Consider the following 26,655-nt stretch of genomic DNA (forward strand, 5'->3'; position numbering starts at 1 on the left):
ACTAAGTCCACAAGCCAAACAATAGCCTCATAATCTGCTGCATGGATGGTGACTAATCCTCCTTTAGCTTAATGGAGAGGACAAGCTCCATTGTTTGTTCCTCAAATGAAAGCAACGGAACTCGGGTGATGCCACAACCTGTGGGAGCCGACCGCTACTGCGGCTGATGATGTTGAACATGAACCACTCTCTCTTTCTGAGTTTGACATTAAAGACTTTTATAGATTTGGTCTGTCAGTCGGTGGTTTTGGGACCTCATGGGCTCTAATTCCTTTTCTAGTGGTTGTGGAGCTGGCAGCGATCCGCCTGGTCGTTTTGATCTGGTCCTGACAAGCTGTTTCATTTCGGCCACACAAAGTGTTACCCAGAGTTGTGGTTGGGGAATATTTCATCAAATTTGTGTCATTTTTAAGCTTTTAAATTTGGATTAAACACAGAGACGGCCTCAGTTATTTTATTTGGTCAAAATCCCCTTCAGGGACGTTTAAATACTCATCACTGAGTAATATTTTGGCTGATATGTTTTCCTCCATAAAACGTATTCAATAAACTGCTGCAAAGGATTGAAATGAAATCTACCCCCTAGTCCTCATCTAAAATTCCAAAATCTATGAATATGCAAACTTAGGGATGTCTCTGGGTGCCGTGGCGTGCTGCGTCACACCAACTCCGTGAGTGGGTGGAGATATTTTCAGTTTCTCCAGGATGTTGGTACAGTATATGTATGTACGGAATTGTTCATGCCATTAGTAGTGGAAACAAATGTGTGCAGCTTAGAAAGCATGGTTGTGTTTTGTCGTTTGAACATTTTAAATTCCAGGGGGATAATGGCACTACACTGCCACTGACTAATGATGGAGGATTCTTACACTTTATTTTACTCTCTTATGCATTTTTTATGCCGCGATTGTTTAACTTTCTATCTTATGTACCTCCCCCGCTCTGTTTATACCTCTGTGACTCTGTGCGTGTGTGTATAGTACCCTGACTAAAATAAAATGTATGAATGATGCAGACATTTCCATTTCACAGGAAACCTCTACTTCTATGTCAAACATCAAGGAAACTGATATATGACTGTACTATACCAATAAGCAACATCTGGTTCACCTACAGTACAGAGAGTGTGAGTGCTTTTTTGTTATGTTTTGTTTTAGTCAAACATCATGTTGCCTTTCACAGGCTGATCTCAGAGACACACAGGAGAGCCCAACAGACATGGATCTCCCAATACCCATATTTTTAAAAATGTGGTAATGATTCCTAATATGTTTTTATCAAAGCCTTGTGACAAAGAAATCTAAATGAGGTTTAATATTTAACATTTAACTAAAAACATTGTTAATAGCTATAAATTAAAAGAAAACACAAAGAAATATATAAACAACTCAAATAAATATGTGTAAATATGAATGCAGAACTTTTTTGTATTTTGTAAAATAAAAGTTTCTATATAGGCAAACATAAATTCAGACACTGACGTGTTAGGGAAAGGCTCATGTTGGCTGTTTTATATCGGCCACTTGATAAATCGCTCAGGCTCTAGCATAGATTTCATTAATGTCACACTGGTATTGGATCAAGCATTCACTAATAAGCTTTGAGATGGAACCAGCCCTTCAGATGAACAGCAACATTATAGATATTTTCCCTGTCACCAAAATCATCCCACTTGTCCTTTGTCAAAAAGTTGTAGAAATCTACTGGTGTTATTAGTCTTACGTGAGCCTACATTATATTATGACTTCGAAAAATCTATCCTCAAGGTGTTTTACAAATTGACTTTAGCTGTCCCCAGTAAATGAAAAAAGATGATATTCAGATAAAAGATCGATACATGTCTCCATTAGCAATCTAAAAGAGCCTGCAGCATTAGATGTGATTTACAGTGACAAACCACGCAGCTGTTTCACAATTTCATTTTCTCAATTTTAGGATAGAACTAATTAGGATTACATAACAGACTTTGCTCACTACAACCACTTCAAATAAAACTCTTCCACAGGCAAAGAGGATTTAGAGGTTGAGAGATTTGATGATCAGTGATGTCTTTATAGTGATTACCAATTTTATTAATTGGATCCTTTTGTGGTGACAGAATTAATCATTACATTACATGTCATTTGGCAGATGCTTTTATCCAGAGCGACTTACAATTAGATTCAACATCTATGAGGGACCATCTAGGGTTTCTCTTCAAATTTAGATTTGTTTGGAGAACGTCACCACTGACAGTGATGTGACCAGACCCACTAGAAAAAATATGTTCGTTGTTCACACTCAATTCCCTCCTGCTTGTACAGGTGTTACAGAGTGGTGGTTTCTTCTCTCGCGAATATCTTTGATATGCTCTGACGTCAACATGCATAGAGCACACAAACCAACAGCAGCCAGGTTTGTTTGCCATGCAAATGACAGAAAATATTCACAGTGACACAAGGAAATTAATGATAGACACAATTAAAAAATATACTTCTATTTTCACTCAATATATATCATCATCCGCACAGTCCTAGGATGCAGTTAAGTTTAGTCTTCTGTGATGTTGACGTCAGAAGTGTATCAGAGGAATATGGACCAGGGAAGATGTTAGCTTTTTCCTGGCCTCTCATATCCACGTTTCTCAGCTCTGGGAACAACAGAGGCTGTTGCAATAAGACTGACTCACATCAACACCCTTACTGTTATTCCCTTTTAGGGAGGTCTTATTTTGGGAGTTTTTGTAGCACAGTAAAATCTACAATGAAATATGTGGCCTACATTCACACACCATGGTATAAACATACATACACAGCTTTGCATTATAAAAGGGAGTCAGCCTTGTGCATACATGGAAATTGGAACATATGTGATATTGTGAATACATGACAAATGAAAGCATTGGTCTAAAATGACTGAAAGAAGTTATGCAGGGAGCGTGAGCATTATTCCACTGTACCAACAATAGCGTGTGTGAGTTTAATAAAGAATTAGGGATCAAACATGTAAATGTGTAATAAGAATATTTTCAAAAAGATTGAAAACAGCTTAGTGATTTAAATGAGCTTATGAACACCACATGAAAACTGGAGAGGTATGCCAAACACTTTCTTACACTAAATCAGGATTGTTAAGCGGATCGGTACCAAACTGTGTAAACACAACATCTCATCTCAACTCCATAAACACCAAAGTTACATTCATAGCCAGTGTTGTAATTGGCAACACAAGTGCTACCAATCAAAACTGAAGTCTTGCATATGGCACATGTCATTGTTTTATTTAATGAGTTCTTCCCATCCCCTCCACAAAGTTCAGTAAAAATCAATACTTTTTGCATATTCCTGACCGACACGGGTGATTATATGATGCCCTTGGTGGAGGTTTATGTAATTCATTTTCAAGGTATTTTATAGAATAGCCAATCACATCATCAGATGGTACTGTGCTATTTTCTACATGGATTAATATTGAGTGTTTGCTTTCAAGGTTTTAAAATCTGCCCAATGATTTGAATTTTCACTTTTCTTTAAGGCTGATTGCATTATTCATTCTCATAATAGGCTTTTGTTTTTCTATCTTCTCATTCGGGTCGACTCTGATGTGGGTTATTTAATAAGCGATTGAAATGATCAAAGCATGCATGAGCATTTTAGAGATGATAACAAACCAACTTTACCTGCAGCTTTTTAGCGAATAACCAATATAGACAGTGGAAGGAAGACATAGCTTACTGGCTAACTGGCTAGCAGTGTGTTTTGTCTTTGTCATCAGATGCTAAAGGTGATGAGTTATTTTGCCCTTACCTGTCTTATGCCCCCCGATTCCTCCCAGGAAACGGTTTCTGTGTGGCCGTCAGAGGCTGAAAAAGGCGAAACAATAACTGAAAGAGGCAGAGGCCAAATTGTATCCGGTGTCACATTCTGTTTGTTGACTGTTTCCTTGCATGACTGCTCTTTTCTTAATCTTTGCCCATTAAGGCCCTGCCTGCTCTGTTGATCTGAGCTTATGCTGTCCTGCCTCTTTGTCTGTCTGTCCGTAGGGTGTCTTTAATTAATGCAGACCAGGTTCTTTACACTTGTGCTTATTTATACTGGGCGCTTCAGTGAGCGTGTTTCCTCCTTTCTGGGAAGCTCTCTCTTTCTCTTTCCACCACACACACACACAATGAAAGAGACAGCCAACTCTCCCCCACTCCCCTGCTGCTCCCCTCACAGCCAGTATAGCCAGCCTATTAAGGGTATGTGTGTAATTGAAAAATAAGTTTCTATCCTTGAACCTGAAGAAGTTGATTTTCATTCCAAGCGAGGCTGTATCGATTCTCTCCTCCTTTATCCTCAAACGTGAGCTCACCTGCTTGCACTGACATCTTCTGTACTTTCTCTTCCTAAGCTTCAAACAGAATTTCACATTGTTCACTTGAGCATGGTGGTGTATTATTGAGGAGCCAAACCTGACGTGAAGAGATGGTTGACGGAAATTTGGGAATATCCGTATTGTTTTTCCTCAGGAGAGCTCTGCAGCATTGTAATCCTATAAACAATTTATTGCGATGCCTCATCCACAGCCTTGGTATAACTTTCACTTCTCACTCGTAAAAATCAATTTTTGGGGCTGTTTCAATCTTGGCTTCAACCTTTCACCTTGGGTTAATCAATGCAGGTCAGATACCTAACTCTGCTGGAGAAGATGGGGTTTAGGGAGCAGCAGCTGCGCCAAAAGTCTTCTCAGATACAGATACACTGACCTTCAGAGCTCAGGGTGTAGAAGTTGCTTGGGACACTTAGGAATCTGAGAGCAAAATATGTTACTATCCATGTCTCTGTTTCTTTTTTAATTACCCCTCTAATTTGTTCTCCCTTAATTTCCCCATGTTCAGCTGGACCTTGATCTCTCTTCGTCATTTTTCCTCTTCATCTTCTCATCTTTTTTCCCCCTATTTTCCTTAGTGAGCTTTCACACTTTTCTTATATTCCTTGTTGCATCTCTCTTGGCCTTTCTTTCCCGACAACACACCTTTTCACCATCGCCCTAATGAGTACTGCTGCACAACCCGAGGCCTCGACATTCCCCATAGGGCTTTAAAGGGGATACACGCTTTAGGATTTATTAAATTTTCAATACCCCCTGTAGAGAGTCATATAGATTTTATTGCCAAATTAACTGCCCAGTGTTGGCATGGTGTGCTGACATCTGGTATGAAAATATTCAAAAGACTTGGGAGACAGTGAGCTGCTGGACCATAGGCTGTTTGCTTGGCCTATCTTTGCATATGCAGAGAATTGCTTAGGGTGCACTGAAGTCTCCAGGCCTTTAAAAATCTTAGAATAAAAGTCGGAAGCTTCCCATTTGTGCACTGACTGAATGTGAATGTACATTTTTGTATGCATTATTTATTTTGTATGATAAAAGTTTTCATAGTGGCACATGCCGGTAGCTCAGGTCAAAAGCTTTACAAGGTACTTTTATAGTCACCCAACCACTCAAACATAAATGTGTTTGGCTCATACCAGCTTCACTTGGGTGTTAGACCCTCACTGTCATATATCACAAAGGATAATGGATCTGTAGAGTTTGCTGCTGATGGTGGGAAGCTCCTCTGTGCTCTTCTAAAATGTGGGTTGTTGTGGACATGTAAGCATCATTTCCTAACATCACAGTTTGTTTGGAAGCCAGTGTGCTCAGAGAATCAAATAAGATAAATATTGTGTGTGTGTGTGTGTGTGTGTGTGTGTGTGTGTGTGTGTGTGTGTGTGTGAGAGAAGGGGTGGACGTTCTTTCCAAACTTTGAAGAAGGGAGCTGAACATTTTTGTGGAAAAATATGCAACTCTAATTATTTGTGTTTATGTCTTAAAACATGACCAGAAGGGATATTTGAACTTTGGAAAAATACAACAGATGTTTGCTTTCATTAGTGTCCCCATCTTCTGAATATATTTCACACACCACGACAGACCAACTCATGATGCATGTCACTTATGATTCAAACATGAGTCAAAGAAAATATTGCAAATTAAACTTTTTACCTCAGTGTTATTCAGTATCCACTAATTAGACCCCTGATTATGCAGGAAGTTTCCTTATTTTTTATATCAAATGATGATTCAGGCAGGAGAGGTGATCTGTAACAACAGCTGAGCTGAAATACAGTATAGAGAGGGGAGGAATTCACCCTGAGGGACCCTGTGAAATTTTCTTGCAGTCGTGCAAACAGAAAATATAACTGCTAATTAGAAAACGTATCCAGCCAGAGCCTGGGAAATCCTGTGAGTTCGATTTTAACAATCAAAGCATATGTCCAAATTCAGTTTTTCCTACTTTAACAGAGGGAAAAAGAGTTTGCTGGGTCAGGCACCTTGTCCAAAAGGATCGTACTTACTGTCTTTATTAATCATGGGTGCAATTTAGGCGTAACATGCTATACACCAGTCAGAGTGATTTCTCCCATTCCCTTTCATTCCTCTTTCTTGGGTGATTGGACCTCTGTGCAAAGGAAGCTGAGCTTGTGTGGGCAGTGAAAGTGCTTCACACCATCTCTGTGTGTAACAAGCAGAGTATATGCACATGATGCACCCATCGAGGTAGATGCTCGCTGTTTTGATAACGTGCCTTTAAAATAACAGGGAAATATAGCACCAGTAACTTCAGATGTTTTTATTGGTCTGATCGAGGTGAAGGGAGCCGCAATGAGAAATAAATTGAGGAGTTATTGTCAGTAATGGAACAAGTGCTCATTTATGTTTTATGTATGTCTGTTTGGTTTATGATGCTTTAATAACAGGGTGAAACACCATGATTGACAGCTGAGACTGACTCACTATTGGTCGAGTACGCAAATCATTGGGAGTCCTGCTACACCACAGGCTCCATCCCCTGGTCACCATTGTAATCAAAGACTCTGGGTCCAAAAACATGATAGCATTTGTATCTGGGATATTTTGGCTTCATTTCTGGATAGTTGCTGGAAATAAGGACGTGTGGTCCATCTTTATATACAGTCTATATGCTGGATACTGCCCCAGAGGCTGGGAAAAGGTGGGAAGCAGAGCATGTGTTTTCAGAGGCAAGGATAGCATAGTCAACATTTACCCTAAGCAATTGGGCTACACTTCTCCCAGCAAGATACGCAAGCATCCTGCATTATCTCTGCCTTATCTCCTCCGGTTCTCTCCCTCACACGCCCATTGCGTGACCACTGTTTGTACGCAGCGGTGTTGTGCAGCTGTGGATAACGCCCCGAGCTGTCCACAACATAATAGTTAAAAGCCTGTAGATGAATGAGTTGAGTTACTGCTCATGGACACTGCCATGTCCATTAAAATTCTCCAGGTCACCTTGGGAGTGTTGCAGAGTCCACAGAGAACTGTAGAGTTACTGTAGAGAGTTATTACACCGTTAACAAGCTGAAAGAGCAGCCTGTAATGAGCTGTGTGGCCACACGTGCTGCGGTAATGAGGGGGGGGCTTGTTCGTTACCTTCAATGGTAAACCACTGTAAGTATTGAGGCTTATTACTGTATCGATGGAATGACAAGGGCAGTGGAATGAGCTGTGTGGAGCCTGCCAAGTGGGGGACTCGCAAACTGGACGTGAGAAGTGCTGCAAAGGGTTTGGCAGCGTTGGAGGCTCGTGGGAATAGATGAGCTGTCTGTCAAACACACACCCACACACACACACACACACACTACACACACTAACCACACACACTAACCACACACACACATGGTCCTCTCCTCCTGTCCTTTCCCTCTTTCTGCCAAAGGGTCTCAAAGCAACTCTCCAATTAACCTGATGCCTCTCAGACCGCAAGTGAACCACTGGCGCCTCGATGTCATTCCTACTCTTCTTGTACGTGGGTCGGAATGGACCCACAATTCAATCTGAAATATGTAATGTAATTTATACTAGAAGGATAACAATGAATGCACCAAGTGTGAGCTTTGTAATAATATCCTACGTATTTCCTTTATTCATTAATACATACATTAATCAAATTTTCATTGAAATTAGCAGCACAACCGTATCTTTAAGCTTCTCCAGCAGCTCAGCAGTCTCTGTTTGTTTTTTGCATTGTTGCTTTGTCAGTGCACTTTTCTTTTTCTCTCCAAACTGCCCGTGTGTGTGTAGGTGCCTTTGTCAGAAAGAGCTGAACAAACAAGGATGGCAGGGGAAGAGCCAGGGGAGACGATGCTGTTCTCTCAAATAGATCTTTAAAAAAAATTACATTTGGCAGTTCTCAAACGCACTGTAACCGCATGGCTGTTTGTATTGTGTAGTCAAGAGGCTTACCATTATAAGGTGCTGTGTACATGTAAAGGTCTCTTATTATATTGTCCCACGGATAAGAAGATTCTACTGCATGAATTAGTAGTGTGAAGGTGATATCTGTTCGGATTGCATCTGTTCTTCAACTGTTGCATTTGACAGGTCCTCAGACATGACATCTAAAAAGCTCCAGTCCTCATAAATTGCAAGAGCCTTTTTGTCTTCCCCCTCTTCCTATATTGCTAAAGACAAAAGAAGGCTTTGCATCATCCCCGCAGCGGTTCAGAAGGGTTGTGCTGTCTAATTTACGAGGATCTGTTCCCGCTTCTCCCCCCAACCTGCTGAGGTAAAAGGGCAGCAGGAGAAGGATGATGTAAGAACAGATGATCTCTGCCAGTTTTTCGGCTGCGCTCTGGGAAGTGGCTACAATCTGCTAACTGAATATCAACGATCTGCGTCGAACCTGCCATCGCTGGTTAGGAATTCACAAGCGTTTCAAGGGGGTCAAAACTTTCTATTTGTATCACAGTGAGATAGATTATTCAGTAATGAATACTGCCTTGTCAAGATTGTGTCTCTGTAACGATTAAATGTAGAAAACAAACCCTGCTTCTTCCGCACAAAGTGAATTCATTTATCTGATTTATTTTTGAAATACTGGAAGAACAGACGCAGCTTCGGATAGGTAGAATATTCAATCCCTTTTTATGACATATTTCTTTTGGAAACATCAGTGTGTGTCCCTCACAGTCACTGATTGGGCAGTGTGGGAGGAGAGTCCTGTGTAGACAGTGGGTATCCGGGCCAAGACTCCACCTTTCTCCACACAAACAGTGATACTTTGTGTAGATGTTTTAGGTCCAGAATTTGGCTATTCTTTGTGAACAACTATTTTCATATGAAGGCAGATTTTGCTCTCTAAATGGACTGTTTACCTGCAGCTAATCAAATCCTGCTCAAATGTGATTGGTCCAACAAAGAAACAGAAACCAGAAGCACTCAAAATCCTGTCCTTCGCCTACAGATTCTGCCGCAGAATCTTTTTTTTTAAAGCTCACTGTTTGGGTAAACCCCACTCTCACTTAAGACTTAACGGTCCACACCACTTGGCAGCAGGTGCAGCGCCTGCGTCCCGCTGCCCTATAGGTTTGTTTACGAGCTAGATTTCTCACTGCATAGTGTCAAACCTCGGCTGACGGGCCCAGTTTCACATTCCAACCCATTATGCCACAGCTGCACTGCGTCAACCTAGACGTGCCCCGAACTAGTTTTCGGACACATCCTCTGTAACTGTGCGTATCCGTGCATCTGTGTCCATGGTATAAATATCTGCTTTGTTTGTATGTCTTCTGTGTTTGTATCCTTATCTACCCCTATTATGATGTTGCCCAGCTTTACAGTGACGCATATGCCCACAGTGCTGTTAACACTGAATGACCTCCTCTGTGTTTGTATTCATGGGATCGTCCTCTTGTTTATTTGCCCACAGATTGATATGGCTTTTTTGAATAGAGCACGGGATGGAGATAATAAGGGTCTTCCATTTTGACTGTGGTGATGAATATCGCTGGAATGCAATATCCCGCTACCTGTCTGGTTTAGTTATGGAGTAAGAATGTAATAGTTTGTTCTCTTTCTTTTTCTTGTCCCCCCCCCCCCTCTCTCTTTCTCTCTCTCTCTCTCTCCTCTAACTGTGTATCCATCAGAGAGCCAGCTGCTTCCAGGGAATAACTTCACCACAGAGTGCAACATCCCTGGAAACTTCATGTGCGGAGATGGGAAGTGTGTCCCCGGTGGGTGGCAGTGTGACGGATTGCCCGACTGCTTTGACAAGAGCGACGAGAGGGGTTGTCGTAAGTCCAGTTTTAATTCCGTTATCAAATCAAATTTTTTATTAGCTGTTAGCTGTGCCTCAAAGTATCAAGATAGCCACTTCAGTCACGTCTCCTCAGCTCCCCTCCCCATCCATAGAGCCACAAGGGCCATTTAAACCTAATTCTCTGCCAACTTAAATGAACTTCCCTCCTCAATCCTCCGTTCGCTCTCTCCCTGCAAGACCCTCGGCCCCAGTTTGGCACAGGGGCAAAACTTAATACCATCAAAGCAAAGGCCGATTACTTCTGTGTGCAGAAATAGTAGCACATGCATAATTCTACTGTAAGGCTACAGTAATAGTTCAGACTTGATCCTCACTTTAAGTGGGGTTTGATCTCTCCGGTCTGCTGCTCCTCCCTCTCCTCTGAACGTCTCAGCGAGAGCTCGGTACAGAGATGCGATTACTGATGAAGATTGACTTTGAGCCCCTGCCACACTGAATGGAAACCCCACATGATGTGTTCATCTCTCTAATGTCTCGCACTCCTGGTTTTTTCTTTTTTTTCCACCACTCCACACCTCCCTTCTTTATTTCATCTGATGATTTTGGCCTTTTGGCTTGTGATTTGCTTCACATAGGCTTGTTTTCAGTTAGAAAAGCCTATTGCCACGAATGCATACTGCAGAGATTTTGTTTGCCTCAGCAAAAAAAAAAATATATATATATCTCCAATGGTTTATCCTCTATTGTGTTGCCTCTTCCTCGTGCTCCTCTCTTTATTCAGCCGTCACTTCTCTCATTGTTGTCTCTGGTTGGCAGCTCAGGGAACAAGCAGACTACTTTTGACAAAGCTGTGTCCCATGGTATACCATCACACACACAGACACACACACAAACTCTATAGCCAAACTTTGTAGTCATCAATCTCTGTAGTTTGTACAGCCTAGGTCATCTTAGTTATACTGTATGTACGAAGGGAAATGTGCTGTCCTCGCCTGTCTTCTTTACTCGGTTACCACTGACATTCCTGTAAAGGCCTTTCGCACGATCAAACTTCTTAGGTTGATGGGTTGTGTGTCGCAGATTTTCATCACTCTGTGACCTTAAACTGTCAACAACTGTCAGACCTGGAGAAGAGATAATGATATTCAGATGCATTCAGACAAATTACATCAGTATTAAATACAGTAAATGTTCCCGTTTTATGTTATCACGCAGTTTAAGTGTCAGTTTGCTTCATTTTCAATCAGAAACACCTCAAGTGCTTTGAACCCACTGACAGGATTTTTTTTTTTTATTGGTTGACACTACATGCAATACTGCTACAGATGAAAGCAAGTTATCATAAAGCATCAACACTCAGCCTGCCTCCCTGTTGTCAGAAGAATATATGTGCTTGTTGCCGACGTTATCTGCTCTGGCATAAGTGGGCCTTATTATCCTCGGCTAGATGGCTATTTGTCAGTCGATATCTCCGGCGACTGCTTCACACGGGTCCCCAGACGGACCTCTGGCTCCATTAGGGGCACTGCAGGGACAGACTGACAGACGGAGGCAGGGGAGAGCAAGGGAGTGAGGAGGGAAGGGAAGGAAGTAGAGAGGAGGAGTCATTACGGTGGCTACAGCAGGAGCTGTCTTAATGTCTAGAGCCTGGAAACTTTGAGACTGCAGCACAGCTCTGAAAGTACAGTCATAATTAGTCACCCCCTGTTTGTATATATACATATATATATATGTATATATACATATTTCTAGATAGACAGTTACTTAGCTGATTTAGCTTTGTCTGCTTCTGTCCATTGGATGAATAGTGAGATGAATAGTATGTTTCAGAATAGACTCCTTAGAAAAATAACTTTTATTTCATGAAATATCGCTTATCAGACTACCCTGCCTCTCGCCCAATGTCAGCTGGGATTCTCTCCATCTCCCCCCGCGACCCTAAAAAGATAAGCAGTATAGATAATGGAAGGATGGACGGACTATCAGACTGACTTTAATATAACCTAGTATGAAATCACACTGGGTATCTGATGACGTCTGCCCACTTTCTTTTGTGATCACAGTCATTACCATGGAGGCAGAGCAGTGTTGACCACCACAGGATATTCAATTTCCTCCCATCTGTAATATGAGCGGCTGGCTGCTGTCTGGAGGTTTCCCAGAACATTTGTTTTAATTCACCATCAATGTGGATTTTTTTTTACAGTTTGCCTCCACCTCTTTCAATAATTAGCCAATTTTTAATATGCCAGTAATGAGACTGTACTGTAGATAATTAAAGTGTTATATTTTTAGAAACCCCTCCTTTCTCCTCTCTCTATACTTTTTTTCTGTTGCTGGTAGGCGCTGTTGGACAGTTTGTGCTTTGTAGCCAATAATATTCTTATTTTTTTATGATATGTTTGTGGGAACATGAAATTCTCTGGTACATCTTTTGCTGTGGGACCCGTGCCTATTTTTACCACACACGTTTGCACCAGAAGACAGCTGTAGTTAGCGAGTGGAGATCCCCTGTTAAGCAGACTGTGCTGATGTATGTGTCTCTGATACGAGGAATACGTCTGCAGAGCTCGAAGTAAAGGTCACACTTTATGTGCCTCTGTCTCATTAACGAGAATTTTGTTTTTTGAACCCATGTAGTAAAATTTGCAAACACAAAGGAGAACAAATCAGTTTGGATGTGCAAATGACTTGGTGGGACATGTAAAAAATACATTTTCATTTGAAACTGAATGGAATTTGTAAAGCTTCAACACACTCACCTGCACATGTGGGGGTGCAAGTGTCCAAACCAGTATAAAATTGAGTTGGAAGATAGAACCACCCACACAGGAACTTGTGATGCACTTCCTGGCAGATTCTCATTTCTTACAGTTGCGTTTATTCCTGTACCTCCAGTGGTTTCATAAATGATTCATGCAAACCTGGTCTACTTTTGTTAGCCTCTGCCCTTCATTTAGTTATTGTTGATGTGTCCTCGTCTGCTTCACATTCAAAATTGTTCCTCATCTAGAAAAGAGAGGGTGCGTTTGAATCGTCCATTTTGCTCAGGAACCTTCCAAACTGAGTGAAATGACCCTGAGGTATTTCAGCGTCCGCCATCGTAACAGCTGTTCGAATTCTCTAAAGGATAAGGAAAGGAGTGTCAATGCTACATAACTCATCTCCTTTAGCAGGAGACATCGGCCCATCCTTTGTGAAAGGAAAGAAGAAATGCTCCCCCACAATTCTTTGCTGCAGCAACATTTAAAGTGATACAACCTCGTAGTTGCACCTTGAAACATCCACAGAAATAAACCAGAACAGCTGTTTTATTCTCCTGACATGATCCAGAACTGATGTAAAGTCGTCCATAAAAGATGGACTTGATAAAAAGGATCTGAAGGGAGTCCAGGCCACTGACTTTCCCTTCCTCCCAACCTCCACCGCTCCCCTCTTGTTTGTTGCTTGTTCCGGTCCCCTCTGGCACAAGGGTCAGCTTGAGTCATGTAAATATGTTTTGCTGCCTTTTAAATAACATTCTGGGCGGTAAGAAGTGAGGCAACAGCTCCAGCCTGAGTCTTATTGCATTAAAGATGCAGCTTATTGTATTACTGTCTTGCTGCGTGAGGCCAGGACCTCCTTCAGATCCTTTTTATCAAGTCTATCTTTTATGGACTACTCTGCTCCACATGAATTAAACTAAAGTTTAGATGAAAATCTATGTGTATAATTTATTTATTTCACAAATTTAATCTCCATCTGCTCTATGTGGGTGCACTTGTGTGTGTTTACGTGTTTCCAGGTCTGAGGGGACTTCAAGCAATGATTCAGAGACAGGCTGCTGACTAATTCCCCACACAAAAAGGTCAAAAGTACCATCCTGCTCTCTGGTGTCCATAACGACAGCCTGGGAGACTGTTAGACAAAATGCATACTGACAGAAGAGAGAAGGAGCAGAGCTGACTGAGCTTACTGGGCCTCAGAGCCAGGATTAGCCTCTTTGCCCTTGTCTGGGCCGGGCACGAGCAGGAGAGAGAGCAGAGATACATAGCAGGGGTGAAAGGGTGAGTGGCCATGATGTGTAAAGCAAGACATGAGGTATCAAAGAGGGAGGCAGAAATGCTGTTCAGAGAAAAAACAAGAGAGGCACATTTCAATGAAATGACTATTCTGTAGTGGAAGTGCTGCAGGCTGAGGCTGTGGCCTCTATGAATTATACACTTAGAAACTCCTGAGAAAGTTAAGCTTTAACTTTTAATTGGAAGGGCCTCTCAGCATGGTTAGTGGCTCCTAACGAAACAAACAATCAGAATACATTAACTACACAAAGAGGCTGCTCGTCTCCTCATGCAATGCTCAAAATCAAGTTGCTCTCACGTCAGCATGAAGCAAGGCAAACTGTCCATTTTGTACTGCAGAACATGTTTTCATGAGTATGGGCGAATTTCAAAACATCCTTCTAATATAAAAACGTATTTATTTATTCTTTATTTCTCTCTAACAAGTCTCTTTTTCTTGCGAAGTATTCCTTGGTTTCGGTCCTCTGGGTGTTAAAACTAATACTATTCAAGAGATGCTGATTTCACAAGTTGTAAAATGCAGCATTTCTCACTTGAATACTCTCTGAGGTTTTACTTCTTCAGCATTATTTTTGTCTGCATGTCCAGGATATCTTTGTGGGTAATGTCAACTAGTTTTGCTTACAGACCTGCACTGATATTTTCCAATCTGTGAGAATGCAAATATCAAGTCAGTTGCTCTGGATAATTTCTGGAACTTTTCAAAGCGGCCCCCTAGGAAAGAGTTCAGAAAAATGTCAGAGTGAGCCCATGGGAGAATAAAGCGAGCGAGTGGGAGTGTTGATGACGTTTCTAACATTTGACTTGTGCAAAATATTTCAGGATGAAAAAGGAGAGTCATAGATGTAGACGATGCCGACAAAGATGTCAACTCGGAAAGACGACAATATTCGAGAGCTTTTGGCAAGAAGGGGTGATTTGTGTTCTGTCTCCTCCATGCGCTTCCCAGGCACCACCCCTCGCCTGAATGTTCTGACCTTTTTCTTTTCGTTTTGAATGCATCTCATCCAGACAATGTTCTGCTGCGTTCTTCATATGAGGAGGACAAGCTCCGTAAAATGCCTGAAAAGGGCTTTACTGTGTAATAGACAATACTGCACATTGGAGAAGTCTAGATTTAAACAAGATAATATGTCAAAGAAAACATAGTTTGAACTGCTCACCTGTCACATACATACCAGTAAAATGAAGTAAACTGTCCTTATACTTTAAGGTTTTTGCTGCAAGTTCAGATCTATTTATACATAATGTGGAATTCACTGTACAGGCCTGTTTCACTCAATCACATACAGTTGGAGTCTCGCACAAGGGCTGATGTTATTCCGGTATTTTAGAAGTCTATTAATACTTCATCAGACTGAGAGATACAGCCATTTAGAGTTTTCATTACCTGATGTAGTGTTTATTGATCCTGTTACCTCTTCATAACAATTAGGTGCAAAATAAATTCAGTTTATTGGATTACTCCAATATTATTGCATTATTGCTTTCTGCAGTCATAACACAGCCAAACGCCGGGAGCAACATCAATGGTGCTTTTGTTTTTTGGGGGGTTTTGTGCGTGTACTGACCTCCTCAAAATGCTCATGAGACACTGAGTTCAGAAGAGCCGCTAAATGCTTATCAGCAGCAGAGTTCTGCTTGACAGCTCAAATGGAAATCGCTTAAAAGACTTGTGAGACAGATTGATTATGATTTAGATATGAAGGCTCACACACACTACCCGTTCTTCACCAGACCAACCACGGCTGAGGGAGGCAAGTGGTTGCTGAGATTAGGAGAGTGTGCACGATAAGAGCAATGACCAATGCACTGACGCAAACACAAAGAGCCACGTACCGCTCGCAGATCTGTTATGTTATCATCTGTGTTTGTTTGATAGTTTGCAGGATTACGCAAAAAAACACAACTGATTTCCATGAAACTTTGTGGAAGGGTGGGGTGCGACCCAAGGAAGAAGCAATTCGGTTTTCCAGATAACCAGGCACATCCAGGAATGTCTTTGCACTTTCTTTGAGATGGCAGGATAGGACCGTTAGCCTTGGTGGAGGTATGCCCTCTCCAACCATGGACCATGTCTCAGTTTGTGTGTGTTTTTTTAACCCCTGCTCAGACAGCAAAAAGAAAAGAGAAACCAATAGAGAGAAAACAGAGAGACACTGGAACAGTAAGAAGAGCAGTGAGGGAAGCAGGGGATGGTTTAATGGGACTTAGTCTGGGGCATTGCATGTGCTTAATGGTCGACTGATCAATGAGCGGGTGTAATTAATACCAAGAGACATGGATCAAATACTGACTAGGATCTTACATACAGTCTCTTGCTCTGATTCTGTCTCTTGCCGTCTTCTTTTCTCAGACACACTTCTCCATCAATAGTCACAAATTAGACAAAGCGATTCATTCAGAGTCTTCAAAAGAATAAGACATGCTGTCTCATCATTTTAACAATACAATACAACGTTGGGCACTACCAGATCAAACAAGGCAATTTCTGCTGTAAGTTACTCTCTGTGATGAATATTGCAGCCGGGTCATTATTTGACAGATCACTCGCTGCTTTTTCTCCCATACTCTTTCCTTCCCTCCCCCTTTTATTGAAAGTCATTAAAATATAACTGATATTTTGCACATGCGCCTGCCGCACGGCCACATTTGCTTCCTCAGCTAGTATGAAGGTTGATGGCTGTGCAGAATGCCGGTGGCGTGTGAATGTTTGGCCCCTTGAGGTAACGCTATGCAGCTCTATAACTTTGCAATGCCTCTTTCTGCTCACAGACGGTTGCTGTAAATGTACAACTGCAGTGCAGGACTTAGACAGTGAAATGTGTGGAATGATTATTTTGATCCCCGATGCCCTCTAGACTGAATCTACCCCTGCCCCTCTTGCTTATTCCTTGACTCCATTACCTATTGATTTCCTCCCTCTCTGAAATGCCCAGCAAGGTCAGAGAAACCTTTGAAGTCGTCAGCTGTCTCTGCTCTTTCTCCGCCGCTGTTCTCTCCCTGCTCCCTCGCCACTGTTTTCTTTCTTGATGGTCTCTTCCTCCAGTCCTTCTCCTCTCCTCACTCTGCCAATCATGCATGGCCATCACGACCCGGACTACCTGTGCCGAACAAGTTATGCTGCTCTCTGGGGAACCGAAGGAGAGGGAGAAAAAGGGGTAGAAGCAAGTAGAAGGGCACCGAGGTGCAAACTGGGGAAGAGCAAAGCATGCAATCTGCAACAGGAGCTTTGCTGTCGGGATGCAGGGTGACATGAGTGCCGAAGCCACTAGGGAGATAATGACAGGGCAGAAGAGACAGGAGTTGCTTCATGTTACACTTTACCCCAAACTAGTAGTGAAAATAATGGAAAGTATTTCAAATGGATGCTGGAAAACCGTGTACTGTTCTCAATTATAGATGTTCTCATGGCAGAATTCTGATGCAGTGTCTGTGAATGTGTAGGAGACAGTAACAAAGAGTTTTTCTGGTTTTGTTCTCTTGGTTGTGTGTCCTCCAGCTGCGCATTTCCGTGTGATCCAGCCAGGTTTTTCTGCTCGTGATAGTCTCACCTGAAGGAATCAGCTCCACTGCAAAAGTCATTCGTTTTCATTTGTGCTGCTCAGTGAACACTGGAACTAAGTTTGGAAGCCATCCAGCACCCTGCCTGCTTTACGTAAACAACTTCTACAAAGGCTTAGAGATGAGGAATAAAATTTGGCAAGAAACTAAAGCAGCTCAACAGAGTCACGACAGAGGGGAAAGAAAATAGGATGAAATTCTTGGTAATTGTTTGAAGAATAAGGCAGAGGTGCTGGAATTGATATTTCAAATTGAAAGTCCTGGACATGGAATGAACAGAATTATCAACATACAAAGCCTGTGTTTTCACCTTCTCTTCCACCCTCAGCTTGCTCCCTCTAATTAATTTTTGTCTTGCTCCGAAAACTGCTCAGCACAGGCTATAAAGGGCCACGCATCCCCAAAACAAAGCTAAGCACATTAGCTCCATCTTTCTCTCCCACCCACGAAGTTCCCTTCATGAGCCTGCCCTTCATGTGACTTTTGAGCTAATTTGGAAAACAAACACAGGGTCAAATGAATTCTGCCAGCGGTAGAAGTGGTAATGAGGATTCGGAGGAGGGAGGCAGTGAATGAGGAATGTCAGAGCAATAACAGAGCTGTCTTTCTTGCCAAGTCTGCCAAGCAAATAAATGAATCAGTCCATGTCTGCACAGAAGAGAAAGTTGTATATTTCCAATAAGAAACTTTATTGCCTCTATTTTAACAATCTCATCTCGTGGTGCTGGTGCAGTTAGGGCGCATTCAAATCCACGTTTCCAAGTTTAACCGAGGTAAAATACAGGTTGATGCATAAGGTGCGTAATCTCTTGATTAATAATGGGTGTGTTTTGGGTGTAACCATTAATAAACCAATCAGTGTGCATCTCCTGTCATGTTTAAAAGACATGTGTGTGTAGCAAGCAGCAGTATAATGGTGGAAGAAAGAATTCCTCCCTGCAGAGACACTAGTTTCATTTTGCACGCAAGCAGATCATCTGTGTTTGTAACAATCTACACTTGTGCACCTGCCACTAGCCATTTTGTCTTTCACATATGTAAACGAACAACGCAGCAGGAGATTGTTCAGGTCAGACGTTCGCGACAGGAAAGTCTCTGGAGCGTTCAGGCGAGGGGTGGCGTCTGCGTAGAGCATACAGGACGCAGCACATGATGTGTCAAACCCACATCACCAAAAGCTCAAGAATCCCATTGTCTTTTCAACTTGTTGGTGTCGTCTACGTTTATGGGAACTCTTTTTCATCCTGAGATATTTTAATTCTTGTAGTTAGAAATGTCATTGACGGTCATTATCTTGCGCTCACCTGGACATTTGTCGGACATATTACGAGGGGGATGGCAGGAAAATTGTTCAGAGCAACTGACTTTTGCGTTTCTCACATACAGCCCCCTCAAAATATATTCAGAGAATATGCAGGGGTCAGTGCAGGTCTGACAGTAGCTTATGTAAGAAGAATATTTCTGTCTTGACAATGCACCCTTCAAACAACAGTCCAATGTTGACTAGGTCTTTGTTGGTCACTTTTCACTACCTCAAGATAGACAATAAAGCAAACAATGAACTTGACGACACCACATTTAAGGAGTAACATAAAATACAATCTGCGTTGGTCTGAAACTAACAGACCCTTTGCTTTGTGCTGCTTTGCATATGTTGTAAGATGTTTACATGAACATGTTTCCATTAATTCCCTTGATAGTCTCATAACAAAAGAATCTAGAAATAGAACAAAAAAATTCAAGACATGAAAAATAAATAAAAATACACAATAGAGAATGACGTTGCCTTTGTTTTTGACCAGATGAAATTCAATGTAAGTATCCCCTCAACAGTAGTATGTTTTTGTATCTTTTCTTTTATGTGTCGCTGTAGCTCGAAGCCACATCTGCTTTTGTTTTAGTTTTTTCTCCGTTGGATTTAATGATTGTGATATACCGTGCAAAATGAGCTTTGGGTGGTTCGGGCCTCTGCTGTCCAGGTAAACAAAAGCTTCCCAGACTGAAGACACAGAGATCGGGCATCATCCCAGCTCCCTCCCACGTTCAGCGGATTGCATTTCATCCTGGAGACAGGCGCTGCAAACCCTCGTGGTTTTTATGCCTAGCCCTCCCCCCTCGCTACACATAATCACCGCAGCTTGAAAGAGCTCATAAATCAGCCAACCACAATATATTGTAGAGGGAAAAATGTGCGCCCCTGGCATTTGAGACGGCACAATGCCAACCTACGAGGAGGCCAATTCCACCCTTTGTATTCAGCATAGACAAAAAAACAAAAAAAAATGACTGTTTGGTGGCTCACTTCTAGATGCCCAAACACCCCCTCAACAAACCCTTCCCTCTCTTTGTGTGTGTGTGTGTATACATGTGTGGGTTGTTCTTCTTTTCAACCTATTGTTGTTCATCTGATACAGAGTTTATAATGATATTCCCTCACTGGAATTAACTTTTAGTCTTATTTAACTTCTTTCATAAGAATGTCTAAGCTGTTGTTAGTAGCTTTTCCTTTGTCTGTCTCCAGTAAGGACTCCGACAACAGCAGTAGCTCTCCCACAAAGCCACATTTACAAGTTTGATCTTTTGTATTATAATGTAAATTACGAGAAGTGGAATAATGCGTGAGTAGTTTAACCAAGTCCAAAGTAGTGAAACAGAAGTCTGAGACTTAATTCTGTATTTCACACAGATGTATCTCATTACCTCCGACTGTAAATACAGTTGCCAGGCCTCCAGTTCTTTTCTTCTTGACGTCACATTGACAACTTCAAAGAAGATATTAAGATAAAGCGAGTTCTTTTTTTTTGTGATGTCTTTGCTTGCATCTACCTGGGATCTTGTTTTTCTCCTTCTGCCGGGGAAGATCAATGTGTTTGAGTTAAAGCCAGGGGTTAGGGCTAAGCGGAGGACGCCAGACATTGATGTTCTGCAGCATCGTCACTCAGGCCAGGGCCCGTCCTGGGAGATAAGACCCGTAGCCTGCTTAGGCTGATCAATGGCAGAATCCATACGAGCACTCACCCACACAATTTGCTCTCTTTGTCTTTGCAATTCAGTTGTTTTCGTGGCCTATCAGTACTTTGTGCTGGCGATCTCACCCCGTACTTGTCATACTTAAGAGAACTTGAAGATAAGCATTACAGAACAAAATGAGCTGAATAATTAACTGGTCTCTGCTACACAGCAGCTGTTAAGCAGTTTGAACCCTAGTTGAATGGTTCACAGTTTTAATTTTAGAACATACAGTCGTGTTATGTTGCCATAAAAAAATAATAAAGCTCAGCCGGCCGTATTGGTGGGTTCCTCTCTCCTCTTGTGCATTATAGCAAAGGCTAATTCTCTCATTAAACATGATGTAGAGTTTGGAAATTAGCGGTGTCCTCCTCCCATCACGCACAGACAATAATCCATTTGTCTTCTCCTCCTCCTCCTCCCCCTCTCCTCCCATCTGTTCGCAGCTAAGGTCAAGTCGAAGTGCGCTCCGACGTTTTTCGCCTGCGCTAATGGCGCCCACTGCATCATTGGCCGCTTCCGCTGTAACGGCTTCAGCGACTGTCCTGACGGGAGTGACGAGGAGAACTGCAGTGAGTCTCACACAGCAACCCAATCCAATAAAAGCAATCTGTCTCGTGCTGTGGTCACCGTGAGTCAGTGATGTACTGTCCTCCGGTCATAACAGTTATTACTGCAGCTACTCATCATATAGTCAGTGGATGGTAGAGTATTTATGTGTACTTCCTCATAAAGACGCAATCCAGCAATTTAACACATTATGGTCCCTTTACTCATCATGTCAGACCGTAACTAAAACACATTAAAACCAAATAAACACAACATAAAGACAGAGTTACAAATAAGGGGTGTGGAGATAACTTGAAGGTAAAGATTAGGTGGGAAATGTAGGATTAAGTGCTTTTAGAGCAAAACCATAGAATGTATATAAAGATGGAAGACACATCTCCACTTCCTCACACTGCCACCAGGGGGCAAACTGTCTATTAGCTTAACACAAATAAAAGAGCATAGTTTGGCCTCTGATTTGTCAATTTTGACATATGTTTTATTAATCTGTCTCTTTCAAGTCACCCAATGTAATTGTTAAAGAAATACGATCTTGCTGGAGTGCTCCTTTAAGATAAATATTGGCTTCATCAATTAACTACAAAAAGTACAAATTATTTCTTGTTGCATCAGTGCACAATAATGAGGAAAAATCATCACTAAGTGAATGAAATCCTTTAAATAATTAGCAGCAAAAACTGCAGAAAACAATTGCTACACATCTACAGCTGTTACTCATTTCTTTGTCTCCACTCCTCTCTTCTTCTTTTACTCTCTCAATTTTTCCTTGTGTCAGTTTGTGAACAAATAAATGAAAAGGCTCAGAAAACAAAGCTAAGCTGGAGCTGGTTTGCTTTGTCTTTCATCTCGCAGAGGAAAATGAATGAGAGAGAGTCATGTTTTACTCTGGAGTTGGAGCTGTGGTCTGTGCTATCAGGGATATACGTTGTCCTCACTTGACCCCATTGCTGCTTTCCCCAGTGGGGAAAGTGCATCAAGCCAATCACTCACCATTGTCAGAGGCAGTGTTCCTAGCCTGCAGGGGCCATACACTCACAAATCTAATCTAGCCATTTAAATGGGGCTTTGCTCCACACTCCCAGCAGATGATGCGTCACAACTGTGTAATTGTCTGGATCTTCCCACAAGATAATTCTGTCTCATTTGACAGAAACCAGAACAAAGACACATGCGAAAGTGCCGGAAAAAAAGAAGTGGTAGGTCGAGACAGGATTTTGAATGTTTAGTTTTCTTGTTTTTTATCAGACTCCTCAGATCAAATTCTTTTTAGTTTTTAATTTTTTATCTCTCGAATCCCTGCGAACATGTTTTCTTTCAAATGTAATCATATCAACGTGTTATAGATGGGATACGATCAACAGGTTTCCAGAATCGACTTCTAACAAAATGCACACACCACCACAACAGAATGCTAATGGAATGTGCTTAGAATGAATGTTGATGCTCTGAAGTTTGTTGCTTCGAGGCAAAGTTAGACGGGTGCTCCTGTTTCTCACATAACTTTAAACTGAAAACCATTTTCTGTAACCTTGTATGAACTAACACTTGAGCTTTGACCTGTGCTCTGACTTAACCACAGCAGGCAACCCACTGGTGTGCTCAGAGTCTCGCTTCAAGTGTCGGAACGGCCGCTGTCTTGACCGCAGCTTCTTGTGTAACGGCCAGGACAACTGCCAGGACAACAGTGACGAGGAGCTCTGCCTGACCACAGCAGGTACGTTACTAAATCAAACACAAGGTTTCCAGATTCGATTTATTTTTTATTACTGGAAGCGGAACATCTACCCAGGCCCTGGAAATCAGACACTGGGACACGCTGAGGCTGAGGCTGACTTTACGACATAGGTCAGTGAATTGTAGCAGGTCAGAGACTGTCTTCATCCCTCTGATTGTCCTTTAACTCTCATAGTAAACTATTTTAGTTTGACTGACACACTTATACAAAAATATTTATGTAAAAAAGGGCAAAAGGTGATCAAATACTACAAAAAACCATTAAACTGCAGTAAACGATAGAGTTTGTGCAAAAACAGTACAAGACCCTGGTCTCCGATCAGAAGCCCAAAAAGTTCACACCCACCACATGGACTTTATCAATTATTAACAAAGACACAATGAAGTCATGACTATAAAGGATCCATGTTACATTTTCATGAAATTAAGGTCAACACGATAATATCAGCAAATGCTTTCTTTACATATATCATATTCATTCAAATTCATTTCACTTTTTCCCTTGTCATCCACATCCCCCCCATGCAGTAGCTCTATGCTCCCCATGGGGGGGCCTACCTCCCCATTTTGATAACCACTCCTATACACCAAAAAGTGTGTATACATTCATTTTCGAGTCGTAGACAACTTATGCACAGAATGGGTTTCAGAGATGTGAGTTAGAGGCTGTCTACAAAGTCCAGATTGAGACACCATTTGTATTCAGTATCTATAAAATGATTTTTTTTTTTTAAAGTGCAAGTATAATAGAGAAACAAAAAGATACAATAACTACCCACAATGCTTTTATTTCATGAAGAATAAATCATTTAAATAAAAGTAATGGCTATCCAAATTGGCCATCACTCGATGTGTAGAAAGTAATTAGTCGTCCCTTTCTCGTGGACTGTTATTACACTGTACCAAGACTGGTCATGTAGATAATTATCTTTTGGGGAATTTTTGGAGCCAATTATTGGGAAAAAACACTGCACGTGAAACTGGAGAAGCCTCAACATGCTGTGGTTGGGTTTGGCAGACGCAGCTGCAGAGACCAATTATACAGACTGAGTTAGATACGTTTTCTCCCACAGTAAAAAGTAAAGGTCTCGAAATAGACATCTCTATCTTCATTCAATTAATTCCGTTGATTCGTAATCTAACAGAAATGTGAACAATTTCAAAATCAGACTGAGACGTAACCACTGTCATTTTTTCTTTCACTTGATCAGGAACGTGTCTGTGGGAAATATTGGCAGTGAACTTTAGAGCAGATTTCAGAACAGGTGCTGGCTTGTAGATAACAGTATTTTATCTTTTCTATTTGGATAAAATGACGATAGAGGGAGTTGAGAGATGCTTTTTCTCACTGTGTCTCATCATCTGATATATGTGGAGGCATCACTTAGGAAGTGCATTTTACAGTGTGTTTTTCATAAAGACACAGCAAAGCCACTGCAGATTAATCGTAACGCTGATGGAGACACAGGCTGCTGTCATTTAATTCTGCTAAATCAGAAGAGCTGTCCCTCCAATGTCTGTTGAACTTTCAGAGAGACCTGTGTACATATGTATATCGAAAAAAAACTCTTGATCCTTGTCATCATCTTCATCCTTTCACTTACAATTTGACAATGTCTTGCTAGTTTAACAAGAGCAGCACGTCTCAGCGTTCTCTCTCTCTCTGGCAATTCTACTCCTCCTTGTTCTCATCAAAAAGATCTGAATTATCATGCGGATAAAGACAGACAAGTAATATTTGCTGACATTTTCACCGACTGGTTTGAAGAGTCACGTGACAAATCCTTTGGTATAGGCGGTAGAATATGTAATAAGAGTAGAGCAGGACAAACAGTGGGAAACATTTATTTCTACATTTAAACAGGGTCATTTAAAGTGCTTTTACCATCGTTGTTGCTGTACTACATAATCCTGTGACATTGACGTAATTACCAGTGTAGAGAAAATGTGCCGAGAACTGTGCGAAAAGTTTTTTTTTTTAGTTTGCAGATAAGCTCACAATATTCTGCTCTACCGAGTAGAGGATAGTGAATGAGTGGGTGATTTTGGACACAGCCCGTGGCATCAGGAGCATAATGGTTTGAAGTACAATGCTGTTGATGACATTGTGGGTTTGTATTGTAACTCAAGCAGCAGTAGGATGATCCCTGACAGTGAGTGTGATATCTTCTGTTATAAAATCGGGAAAAAAATGTTTTATTCGCTGGTACCACTTACATCTGGAATGCCATGATAATTCCACTGGCAGCTCCACTTCTCACAGGCAGCTCCTGCCACTGTGGCACAAGAGACAGCTTCTGTCATCACTTCAGCTGCACTTTCACTGGTACGGCAACTTGATATCTGCCAGCAGTCCAACCCTGATGTGCAAAAAACCCCAAGGCAACGAAATGTGGACTGCTGTTACTGTTTTTTTTTTCTTGCGCGGAAGTGCTGCTCTAATATTGATTTAGTCTTTAAGATAAAAAAAAAAAGTCTGTCAGAACAGGCTAAGTTTGGAGTACAGAGAGAAAAAAAGCCGACAATAACCCGTCAGCATCTATAGCCCAAGAGACAGTAATGTTATTACCAGTAGTAAGATAGGCTAAGTCAGCAGAAACTTGATCGAAACTCAAGAGGCAGAACGTATCTGATAAACAGGGGAGTCACAGTGTACACTTGAAAATATGGAAAACAGATCCCTGTGAAAGGTTTCAACACCATTTATCCAGTTGATGTTGCTCGGCTGCAAAAAAGTTTTTATGATGAGACACAACTGACAAACTATGCAGTTTATATAATCATCAAAGGATTCTACTATTCTGATATGGATTTATAAAGATGGACGACATGACAGCTCGATAAAAGTGAAGCCAAATCATCTTGATCCCCCCCTGGTGGCTGACTGCAGTGAAGGTAATAAACCCTGCCTCCTCCATGTTAGCAAATGGGACATGGAGCAAAATAATAACTCAAAGTACACATTAAATAATAAAAAAGTTGGGCTAAAATAATATCAATGATTATCACAATATATTTCTCTTCAGTAGCAATATAACAAGGGTTCAATAATATTCCTTATTAGGGGGGTCAAACACTTGATAAACAGCAAAACATTAAAGAAATCTGAGGTAGATCAATTATGTGTTAGTCATTCTCTGCAAATTAAGTTTAAAACCACAACCTTCACTCTTAAAAAGAAATAATCATGTGACTTTTATTGTGATAATTAATGATACTGACTGATAAGAAAGATTTTATCAAGACGTAATTTTTTGTCCATCACAGACTTTTTTGGTAGTATTAGTATGAATGAAGGGCTACTGAAAAACTTGGTGTAGAGCTGCATAAATACTGAGAGTGCTGGGAGGTTGTGAGCTCTGTGGTGCGGTGGTCTTCAGAACAGATCAGGGAGAGGAAGCTCATATTTTTGTTAATTTGTTCTGTCTTTATTTCTTTTATCAACACCCTCTGTGCTTCGGAGGAGGTAATGGCATTTCTGCATTTACCTTTAATTCTTCCCTTACACACACACACACACACACACACACACACACACACACACACACACACACACACACACACACACACACACACACACACCTTACCTCACACTCACCTTACATTCTGCTCTGACTTCCCCTCTCTCTATAATAAGCACAGTCCTGCAGGTGA

The 26,655-nt window shown here is 41.4% G+C and overlaps 1 protein-coding gene across 1 annotated transcript in view; it reads left to right on the plus strand.

Moving 5' to 3' along the window:
• The window catches only part of ldlrad3 (low density lipoprotein receptor class A domain containing 3), a 76,185-nt gene that overhangs the window by 18,306 nt on the left and 31,224 nt on the right, over positions 1–26,655 (plus strand). The window contains exons 2-4 of the mRNA XM_035156906.2: positions 9,951–10,097; positions 21,144–21,269; positions 22,847–22,981. Coding sequence (XP_035012797.1) covers positions 9,951–10,097; positions 21,144–21,269; positions 22,847–22,981 — 408 coding nt within the window. The remainder of the gene's footprint in view (positions 1–9,950; positions 10,098–21,143; positions 21,270–22,846; positions 22,982–26,655) is intronic.

Source organism: Hippoglossus stenolepis, chromosome 5, assembly GCF_022539355.2.
Source record: "Hippoglossus stenolepis isolate QCI-W04-F060 chromosome 5, HSTE1.2, whole genome shotgun sequence".
In the NCBI taxonomy this organism is placed as follows: domain Eukaryota; kingdom Metazoa; phylum Chordata; class Actinopteri; order Pleuronectiformes; family Pleuronectidae; genus Hippoglossus; species Hippoglossus stenolepis.